The following is an 11,613-nucleotide window of genomic DNA, read 5'->3' on the forward strand; positions in this document are numbered from 1 at the left end:
AGGGCATTCAAATGTCACTAAAGTGCTAGTTAAGCAAGTGCCAAAGTGCTATAAAGGCCTTTTATGTGGATTTCATCCACTTCAGCACTGCAATTTCTTTCAACTAAGACTTTTTGTTATTGTCAATATAACAAAAAGGTGGGAGAAAAAGACACGGGAGGGGAAAAAGAAAGCATCACATCTTATCTAGCATTTGCAAATTGAGGAGAACCAGGAGATCCTGAGAGATGCTTGCTCTCTATGGCTCAAGGAAAGAGCCACAGAAATATTGCTTCTGAGGGACCTCCATTTTTTTATTACCATCTCTATAAAAAAGGCCTCCAAGTCTTTATAATTCCTTATAATAAGCTGTGGACATTTCTGTGCACTGCTGACAGACCAGTGCAGACCCCATATCTACTAGTACAAGCTGTGTGTCAATCCAGGTTACTGGAAATGATGAAAACTCAAATTATTACCTTCCTATCTCAGAAGGATAAAATGTACTTTATTGCATGTGTTAAATGGCCATCTCAAGCTAAGTTTAGCAATCCTCTTACTTCTCCTGCTCTCATGTTTCTCACTCTTCTGTAAACACAGCTCTGCACTCAGTGCCAGTGATGCCTTTGCCAGTTGGCTGCTGTGAGTCCTGATTCAGTGTTTACTCACTCCTGGGTCAAGCAACATGTTAGGACAGGAAGTGTCTAGCTATCATTTACTAGATTCTCCTGAAAGGCTGCTGTCTTCACCAGGAGCAGCTTCACACTTGGAAGGATAAGGAAGTAACCCTGCTTAGAACAAAATTCAGGGCCTGGCTCAGGTCTGCTCCAGCTGGGTCTTTGTGGCTGATTGTCCTCCTGGGAGGACCACACAGGCCCCACAAGCCACCAGAGCACCAGCTCCGTGCAGTTCAGTGCAGACCAGCATTCAAGTTTTGTCCCAGAACTGGGGCTGTGTGGTCTAGGCTAAGCCTGAAGATCAGGATTGTCGAAAAGCCTGGGTGTGGAGTCTTTGGTAGCAGGCCAGTATGGAGTTTTTGTTAGTAGGCTGGTAGAGCTACACTACAAATGCACAACTCGTTGTCCCTCCTTAGGGACAAAGCTGTCTCTAAGGTCAGAGCTTCTTGACAGAAGTCTCCTCATGTGCTCTCCATTTGCAAAGGGTATTTGCTGCTTCATATATAGCTGAAAGATAGTGTGGGTGTTAATTTAAAAAAACCCAACCTTCCCTGCCCCCTCAAAAAGCAGCCCCTGCTGACTCAGAGCAGTCTCCTTCTCATATAGTAATTAACCAAAGGATAGGGTAAAGGTAGATTCCCACCAGACTCAGTAGACATTAATTGCATTATTTAATGATCTAAGCAGAACTACCCAACTGTTGTGATGAGCAAGATGGGGACAGGACGCAATCTCAAATACAGGTTCAGGCTGCTCTTCATTTTTTTACATAGTTACTGTTTTGGAAGGAAAACCTGTATGTAATGTCTAAGTTAGACATTCTCTAGGCAGGCTCAGGATGAAATTCCTAACTGCACCTCTGTTATATGCCTTTGAAAGGCATGTACTTAAATGCCAATTGATGCCTTTGGTGCACAAATCCATTGGTGCTGAAGCAGGCAAAGGGGTGTTGCTGTCCCCCCTGTGCACAAACAGTGTAAAGTTCTCCACAGCTTTTAATTAATTGCAAGAGAGATTACCTAAGGTAATTTCTTTTGATGCTTCCCAGTTCTAGAAAACAATTAGCCCATTTTTTGTAAAACCCTTTCTTGCCCTCCACCTAAATTCTTCAGCTCAGAGGCAGCAGTTTCCCACTGCTACCCTGCTGTTGTGCCCCTATCATTTGTGCAGACTGTCTTTAGGCATGAAAGAAGTTAACTTTGATAGCTATCTGCCAAGACTTCAGACTCTGTCTCCATGCCTGATCAGTGTGAGTTTCCCAGGTCTGCTAAGAACTCTACTGAGTCACTCTGAGCTATCAAAGGTGAAACTTCTGACTTTTGCCTGAAGGTCAGTTAAAAGACCCTGTGCAGCTTAACTTGGTTACATTTAGGTTAGTTTACGTTACAGGAATCAGTGAAATTGGGTGGTTGGGTGTACATCAGCTTGGGGTGAGCTTCTGTCTCCAAAGCAGGCAGGACTGGGCTCTGCCTACCCTTGCTTTGGCACTGTGCTGGGTCTGCTAGTCAGGGGTGAGTGGTAATCTGTAAGACTATTTGGAAGATATAAAGGCCTCCTATTTTTACTTTTAAATTCTCTATTATTTTGTTCAGGCTGCTGCTGCTGCAGGCTCTAGTGCTGAGAATTGACAGCAGGTGGTAGGTGCTCATATTCCTCCCTTCCTAGTAGACTGGGAACTGCTTGCCAGCACAGGGGAAAAGAAGGAAGACATTGTGCTGTAATGGAGGCAGTAGTAGACAAGTGTGGGGTCTGATTCTCTGCTCTGGCATGCCAGACCTCCTTGCCTGAGTGTCTCAGCTGTGATCTAGCCACCTGTGATTCCTTTCTTGATGGACACCCTGCCATCCAGTGACATTTGACATTTACAGAATCCAAGTGCAACTGTTGCAACTGCCATGTGTCTGAAGTAGAAGACAAGGAAACTGGAAGTTTGCTTTGGAAATTGGAGTCTCCTCTAGGTGCTACTGAGCAGTAAAATAACCTGGCATTTGAGCAATGGGAGGGCAGTCTGGCTGGTGTAGTAACATGATGCATAAATGGGCACCACTCTCTATGGGCTCCAGCTGTCTACCTGTATGGAATGTCTTTTAGCTCCAAGGCCCCTGGGAAGAATTTGTGCAGGAAACAAAATGTACGTCTGAGGTTTGGTGTATGTTTGAAGGGTGGAAAATTACTCTTCTCCAGCAACAGCTACCCCTAATTCTTTGGCAAGCCCACCTAATTAAATTTGTTGAGGGATAAGAAAACAACTGTGTTGCTATAAGTCAGGATTCTGTTTCCTAAGGATTTGTGTCTATAAGTTTTAGCTGAAGATTCACCAGTGTCAAAATTTACACATTAACTTGTTCTTCAGACAAGTTTGCTTTGTCCCTTCTGTCCTGTCATGTGTTTCCACAAAATCTTGTAGGAGTATTAACTGTTTTCTAGACCTCAGCTACACCACATTACATCCAGCTGAAATTAGCTAATAGTTTTATAATTTGTTGAATTAAAAGAGCATACACATACACATGCCACACACACATACACAGAGAGCAGTAACAAAAGGCTATTTTCCTTAGGAAACCAAGGGAACTTGGTTGGAACACTTACTGTTATTGTTACTTTTACTCTAACAGTAGCCAGATATACCAAAGTCACCATTGTGCCAGGTATGGGAAAGGAGGCTCTTTCATCAATTTCATAGAAATAGGTTTATTTTTAACTCAGCCATTACACCCCAAAAGTGAATTGTTTGGACTGAAGAGTCCATCCTGTCTTCCATAAAGTTTAGGATGTGATCTCCAGCCTAGGGAGAGGTTGCTTCTTACCAGCCTGTTACTTATTTATACATTTACCAGACATGGTAAATGAGTCTGTAAGCAGCAAGGCCAGTAATCAAAAAAGCTATACTGAATCTAGGCTCCCCTGAACCAAATTAGACATCTCTATAATATGCAATGCATATTGCAGTCCCAAGAGATGAAACTGGGCTTTATGGTTCTGGGGCCTTCAGCCTCTTTTTTTTTTTTTTTTTTTTTTTCTATTTTTTTTTTCTTTTTGGTCAGTCTCTCTTTTTTTATCAGAAACAAAACCTATATTTAGTGTGCATGTATTCATCACTGATGGTTTCCTCTCCTCCCTCTTGTTGCAGGGCCCCAGGGCTGCTGCCATATGAACCTTTTACCATGGTAGCAGTGAAAATGCTGAAGGAGGAAGCATCTGCAGACATGCAGGCCGACTTTCAAAGGGAAGCAGCTCTCATGGCAGAGTTTGACAATCCGAATATCGTCAAGCTTTTAGGTATCTCAGTGAGGCATCTTGTTGCCTTAACAGGATGGTGCATCACAGCAAAGCCTCCTCATGCTGCACTGAGTATACTGCTGGCCATCTTGCTGCCTAGCTCTGCCTCCAGTCTAGTAACTTTGACACAGACGTCTTGCAGTGAAGACATGAACTTCCTGGAGCTGTGATTTATTTTGTGCTGTGTGATTTATTTTATATCACAAGTTTTGTTAGTTTTATAGGTCCCACTTACTATTGTGATGTCTGAACACTTAATAGCATTAAAAAAAACCAAAATCAAATGAACAAAAAGAGCCAGCCACAAAAATGGTCTCTTCCTTTTCTTCCATTCTCATCTCTAAGGACATCTCTCTTTGTTGGATTTTTTAAAAAGTCTTGATGCTGCAGCTTGGCTAATAAGACATTTTCTGAGGAGAAAGCTGCTGACTAAATATATTCTTTTAGAAAATTGTAATTTTTTGTCTGAAGTAGATGCTGCTGGCCAGCTTTATCTGTCAATCGTGCTCTAAGTTGTTGTATGCAGATCTGATTCTCATGAACAGAGATCTTAATTTATTTCAGTAGGAAGTTTCACAACATTTTGAAATGGATAAAGCACAATTTTGGGAAGGCTGGGTTGGTACCTTGGCTACAGGAAAGAGAAGCAGGAAATACACCAAGCTCGACTAAACTTTGTGTTTACTGTGAATACCTTTTAGGCCAGAAAACGGCACAGGTACAGGCACAAGCTGGTATCACATCACGGGGCTGTGGAGAAACAGCCACATTTTAAAGACAGCTTAGATGATAAATCGCTCACATACACTTGTCAGATCCCAGTGTCATCAGATTGGGAACAGCCATTTGTTTTTCCTCAAAGATACAAATATTAGGTCATCAACCAGAACTTCAGATTTACAATAAGTTCCACCACCAATTGCTAAATGATGGCCCTAAGAAAGCAAAACACATACATTTTAAATGTTGGCCTTTTCTGGTTAGAGGCAAGCTTACTGTATCACTGTATGATCAATAAGGCTCATGGAAGTGTGGTTAATGCTGGGCCACCCACCAATAGAGCTGATGAAGAGCCAAGCATGTGCTTTTCAGTGGGACTGCATTCTCCATCTAACACATATGGCAAATATCTCCCCTCTGCTGTCTGTTTTTGATTTGTCTTTCTTTCATTTTTTAATGTCTGTCACACCAAAAGTAATTCCTCAAACATCATTTTTTGCATGAGTTGTTTAAAAAAAGGAAAATCTATAAGGGCAGAAATTTCCTTGAAATTCAAGTGTTCCACTGAACTCTTGAACATGCCCCATGTGAATAATTTTGAAGTCTTCCTGCATATGTGTTGCCACTACAACAATATGTTGTAATGATACAATAATCACAACACATAAAAGAATTAGAAATAACATGATCAGAACTTTAAAGGTTACTTCCTGAAAGTCCTTGCAGTTGCACCTGGGAATAGGCAAAACTTCTGCTAATGCAAACTTAAGCAGGATTGGGCTCTTAATTAAACATAGGTCCAAAATTCTGTTTTACCTGGGATGCTGAGAAAAATTCTGCATGCAGACACGTGCATGACTTGTTAGCGTCACCCACAGAGCTCAACATTATGTCCCTGATGAAGGAACTTCAAAAGACGCAGCATGCATGATGGATGCATGCAAAGTGCATGGTATTTGCATGGTTACCTCTCTCTCTGCATTGTTGAAAGCTTCCCTTTTGCTTGTTTTTTGACTTATTGGCTTTTGCACAGCAGAACTCCCTTTGCTACCCAAATGACCTGTGTGGTCTGTCCTCTCCCAGGTGTGTGTGCAGTTGGGAAGCCGATGTGCCTGCTGTTCGAGTACATGGCCTATGGGGATCTAAACGAGTACCTGCGCGACCGCTCACCCCGCAACCTCTGCAGCCTGGCGCAGGGCAGTCTGGACACAAGGCTTCGCCTGCCAAACCCCCTGGCACTGTGCTGTACCAGCCAGCTCTGCATTGCCAAGCAGGTTGCTGCTGGCATGGCCTACCTCTCTGAGCGAAAGTTTGTCCACAGGGATTTGGCCACCAGGAACTGCCTGGTGGGGGAGAACATGGTGGTCAAAATCGCAGATTTTGGTCTCTCGAGGAACATGTATTCGGCTGACTATTACAAAGCAAATGAGAATGATGCAATCCCCATCCGCTGGATGCCTCCTGAGTCCATTTTCTATAACCGCTACACCACAGAGTCTGATGTGTGGGCCTACGGAGTGGTGCTGTGGGAGATCTTCTCCTATGGTATGCAGCCTTACTATGGGATGGCTCACGAGGAGGTCATCTACTACGTGAGGGATGGGAATGTCCTCTCCTGCCCAGACAATTGTCCCCTGGAGCTCTACAACCTGATGCGCCTCTGCTGGAGCAAGTTGCCTGCTGACCGGCCGGGCTTTGCCAGCATCCACCGCATCTTGGAGCGCATGTATGAGAGGGCCGTGGACAACATGTCTGTCTGAGGGATGCATTTCCTACTTTGTCTCCTGTGTCCACCTATCCAGACTGACCTGGACCGCGAGCTCCTGAGCGATGGTGGCTTCACACAATGTCCCACTCAGGGAGGAGAAAGAGCTTGTTCCACTGCCAAGCAAGAAATACAGACTGCACCCATATGCACCTCCTTGAGTGGGACTGACCTTTAGCCACCAAGACAGGACTCCCCAGATTGGTGAGAGTGCTGGTCATGCTAACTCAGTACTTATATTCAGCATTTCCAGGAGCACAGAGTTGCCCAGGGAAAGCAAACAAAGATTTCTTCCTAACTGCCGTTTCTTCCCTTCCTAACAGATCCCACCATGCTCTTCTGCACTCTTGGCTTTACCTTTTTTTCCCCTTTCTCTTATGTTTTCAAATGTTATTTAAAAAAAGATTGCAGAGTTCAATCTTCTTTTGGGGATACTGTTTATTGTTTTATTTTTGCATACTGTTTACTATTTTGTTTTTGCATACTCAGTCCTTCTTGCAGAAAAAGGATGTTTCTTAAGCCATAGGCCACTGTTGTCTTCCTTTTAACTTCCACTGTCTCTGGTTACAAAAACACTGACAGAGTCAAAACAGGAGCCTGCTGGACCACTGGAAGCCACCTGCATCTTATGTTACAGAGACAGGCAAACTCCTGTCAAGTATGACACTTTCCATTTTCCAGTGTGGGAAATCCAGAGTCACATTCATTTGATGTTTGTTAAAGTTTCACCTAAAAGCTTTCCTTAAGCATTGCAACACGTCTTTCCTGCCTTCCGCTGAAGCAGCAAAGCCATTTGGTCCTATGGGAGAAATTCATCCCAAAGGCCTGGTGTTGCACCTTGTAGGGATCCAAGGTGTATTTATTTGCCACTGCATGGTCCTCACCATGCTGAAAGCAGGGAGAAATGCATCCACTCTTGCAGAAGTGTGACAGGTGGTATCACCTGTTTATTTCCTTTTCTTTTATAATCTTTGTCTCCTGTTTCTGGTTTTCCTTTCCTGACAGACCCTCTTAAGTTCCACTACAATATTTGCTGGCCACTTGTGCTGTAGTTTACAGACAGAGAAGCAAGGAAGGTGGATGTCTGCCACCAGTGTCCTTCAGAGACAACGTGTCAGTTAGGAGAATGTGGAGAAAATGGGTGCACACAAGAAGAATTGCAAACTGTACATCTGCAGGGCAAAGATGAGACTGCAGACTCAGTTACACATCTCCAAACACCAAATGTTTCTCTGCTAAAAGTTCTCCAAATTGTAATGGATACTTTAGTGCCTGAGAAAATTTTATTCCTCTGCTGACAGGTGTAACCTTTTAGCTCCTTGTGGAGTGAGGAGCAGTTGTCCCAGAGCCTCATTGCTGATACAAAATATAGCCTGAGGCAGGGATGTGCATTATGACTGAAGAGCAGGAGTGCAAGGGAATGAGTGTGGGTTCTGTGACTGATACACACTGGTTTAGCCTAAACAGAAAGTAGCAGCAGAGAGCAGCTATCTATGGTTTCTGACAGGTAAGCTTGAAAAGGTCTGTGAACCATTATCAAGAACAGAATGGGAAAAATCATACTTTTCTCTGCTGCTCTTCTCTTTGTTTGGGTTTTTATTTTGTTGTTTTTGTTGTTTTGTTTTGTTTTTTTGTTTTTTGCTTTTTGGTTTTTTTTTTCATATAACCATAGTTTGTTCTGATTGTGGCCACAACAGTATAATTTAATGTTTTCAGACCACTGGTGTCACTTTCACTTGGAGCAAAGAGCTTGCAATTACCAAAGACAGTGGCAAGAAAAGAGGTTTGGGCTGCAAATCGTTGAAGTGCTAAAATGGCATCTGCACAGTGAGCACAAAATGGCCAGTGTTGTCTTACTCACTTAGCAGTCCTACCATCATGTTGCTATGACACAACAGTTTACTGAGGTTTGGATGCTAAAGACAAATACTCTTGAAAATTCTGAAGCCCCTAAATTTCAATTAAAAATTATACTGGCTATACTGATATAGCTCTTGTTATCACATTATGACCACCTCGCAGTGTGCATTGTTAAACCTTTGTTAGGTTGTATCAGCTCCCTGTCTGGCTTGCTTGTTCTGAGGAGGCAGAAGTGAGAAGGCAGGCCTGGAGGGATGGGGGAGTGATGCCGAGCCGAGCCTGAATACACAGCCCAGGACTTGCATCATCTCTGTAGGGGAGGGTGCACATTCCAGATCCTTGCAGTGCTCAAGGCATCAGGCATTCTGTCGCCCTCTATAGAGCGGGCAGGGTCAGAAGCTCTGTGTGGGTGGTGGTGTGGGGCCGGGTACCTCACACCTCCTCTGAAGCTGGAATGATTCTTACACTAAGCAAAGCACACAGTAAGAGGTGCAAGACCTGCACTGTGTGCAAAATGTAAGCAAACACACCCATTTTCAGTCTGGAGGACAGTCTGCCTTTCTGCCTTCTAGGATCCCACTTAAGACCTAGGATCTTCAGTTGTTCATTCTCCCATTACCCCTGGAAAATTATTTTAAAACTGTAATCACAGTTTTCTTCTTGTTAGCTGCCTGTAATGCCATATGCTTGGAATTTTCACTCACTTTCTTTGTGAAAGAAGGACTCCCATAAACTTGAAAGTGTAGCCCTTTTCATCTCATTTTCCTAGCCCAAATGCTTCTCTCAGTGGCCCCATACTTAGGGTAACAGTGGAAAATTTGGTCTTCCTCATTCAGCATTCTAGGCTTTGCATTATAAGCGTGTACTGAAGTGTGAGGTAGTCAGTGTCTGCAGGTCAGGAGGGGGAAAGCTTCCTTTCTTGCAGGAGAATAGAGATCATTTCACTCAGAGAAGCTCTCAGCAACATGCTCTCCAGGGATGGTAATTGCTTCTGCGTACCAATCCAGCAGGAGGGCTTAGCACCTAAATGGTGCTGTCCTTTGAGGATTAAACTGTAGCAGGACTTATGCTGCCGTAGTGTGCAGCTGGATTTTACCATTTCCTTCTGCTGTATGTTTTTCAGCTTGCTAGGAGATGTAGATTGACTGCTTTCATGACATGCCTTCTTTCACAGATTTTTTTTTTTTCTACTCCTTATGTTTAAGATTCTGTTGTCTTCATTCTATGTTATACAGTGTGCTATGCCAGATCCTTCTAGACTTTCTGTACAATTACCCTGTAACATTAATTATTTTGAAGAGGAGTAAACAAAGGGATTATGAGAGAGTAGAAGAGCAAGAAAAGTTTGTTATTCAAAAAAGTTGCTTGGAAGCAAAAATTGCTTTTCTAGTTTGGATTTATAATTCACGTGGAGGAGGATGAATCAAAAATTAACATTTTTGTGTTCATTTTAGAACATTTGTGTGCTGCAAGTTAGAGCACTTTTCTACATTTAGTTCTGTCCATACTGGCCCAAAAAATACAGAATGCTTCATGAATTTACATGTCACCATTGTGCAGGGACCATTCTAATAAATGAATTCAAAATAAACATTTTGGTGCTTTGGTTCTCCTTCCCACTCATAGCAGAGGGAGCCAGCAACTAGGGCACTGGATGAAAACCCCAAGAAGGTTTGCAGCACACATGATAAATCCGTTCGCTTTGCAAGTGTGCTGCCTTGAGCACTGGCAGCATGTGTACTTCTTTATCCTGGGTAACATATTGTGAAATCTGACCAACCAAATAGCACAGAAATCCTCTCATATTCCTGTGCCTCCATTTGACAGTTGCGTTTAAAATGCACTTTTATAAGCATAAATTCCATAATTTATTTGACACTGTTCGCAACATGATCAAATTTGGTTTGGAGGAACTTCCTCTAAAACACTCTGTGGGCTAATTGTAGCTGTCTTGTCTCATTTACCCAAGGGAATATACTAGTTATTATTCTGTGATTGTTTCTTATACCTTCATGAATTATGGCTTTGAAAGACATCCCTAGCAGAGATGTGCATTTCTCATTATCTCAACCTGTGTAACTCATGTGTGCAATATTTTATAAAATAAAGAGACATTGAAAAGGATAATACTATAATACTAATTCTGTTCTCTTTGTTCTCTTCCTTCTCCAGCATGTTTGGGGTTTTTTTTGTTAATTTTTTTTGTTTTTTGTTTGTTTGTTTGTTTGGGTTTTTTTTTCGATTTGCTTTTGTTTTTGTGGTTTTTTTTTTTCCTGAAAATGAATATATTTAATTTTATTAAAATATCTTTGTTACAGCTTTAATATCACAGTGGTTATACTGCAAGCAATTGCAGCAATAAGTCAACTTAATGTGTGCTCAAAGGCATGTTGTTTTGGTGGATTAAATTGGGTGCTGTAGGAACACATTAAGAAACTTTACATTATGAAATCACATTAAGGACTGGACAAGGGAAAGGAGAATGTTTTTACAGCAGTGTGGATTGGAGTCCCTTGACCACTATCCCAAGGTGTAAGATGCCTCACACAGATGGGAATAACATCTGTCTCCATCCCAATATCTGCTGGTATTTGTGCCTGGATTCTGGTCTTACACCTAGATGTGTGGAATTAGAGTTTGACATAAAATCAAAAGGGAATTGAGTTTGCTGTCTGTAGAACACAGCTGAACAAAGTTTCATGCTGATGGGTTTATCTAAAAGATTATAACTACTTTCTTCTGCAAATGATCCTTGAAGATGAACTCAGTAAGTCTGTGGGAATTTTAGCTATTTCAAAATTAATTGCAAATCTTTAACAGTCAGAAAAGGGGAATCAAAACTTTCTGACCACAATTAGTCAGGCAAACCAGGAAGTACATTCTTTCTTTCCTTCTTTCCCCCTCCCTGCCCCTCCAATACAATCTAAAGTGTTTTCTGCAAATCTTCCTGCTAGAAACCTTAGGAAAAAAGGTGTTTTGTAAATATTGTCCTTGCTGAGAAAGTCATTAATGAATTTGGAAAGGAGTTAATTTTTAATCCTCTCAATCAGATTGAATCATATTAAAGGTTTGACTGTTAACATCACAAGTTTTTCAAGGCACAAGAAGGACTGGTGCACTCATTTCCCATCACAAAATGAACAGACTTTTGAATTTGTAGAGGAAAATTCTTCTAGTCTAAAAAGTTGACTCTGTGACAGAACCTGTCTGTACAATCTCTGCCAGGCTTCCCTCCTTCCAGCCCCTGAGGTCACCTGAACCAGACAGCACAATGGGATGTCCCCAGTGCCTTGAGTCACCCTGAATATTTTAGGTAATTCAGCCATCCTG

The 11,613-nt window shown here is 42.2% G+C and overlaps 1 protein-coding gene across 1 annotated transcript in view; it reads left to right on the forward strand.

Moving 5' to 3' along the window:
* MUSK (muscle associated receptor tyrosine kinase) overlaps window positions 1-10,500 on the forward strand; it is a 58,005-nt gene extending 47,505 nt beyond the window's left edge. The window contains exons 16-17 of the mRNA XM_058827907.1: window positions 3,790-3,938; window positions 5,742-10,500. Coding sequence (XP_058683890.1) covers window positions 3,790-3,938; window positions 5,742-6,418 — 826 coding nt within the window. The 3' untranslated portion in view covers window positions 6,419-10,500. The remainder of the gene's footprint in view (window positions 1-3,789; window positions 3,939-5,741) is intronic.
* The last annotated feature ends 1,113 nt before the right edge of the window (window positions 10,501-11,613 follow it).

Source organism: Poecile atricapillus, chromosome Z, assembly GCF_030490865.1.
Source record: "Poecile atricapillus isolate bPoeAtr1 chromosome Z, bPoeAtr1.hap1, whole genome shotgun sequence".
In the NCBI taxonomy this organism is placed as follows: Eukaryota; Metazoa; Chordata; class Aves; order Passeriformes; family Paridae; genus Poecile; species Poecile atricapillus.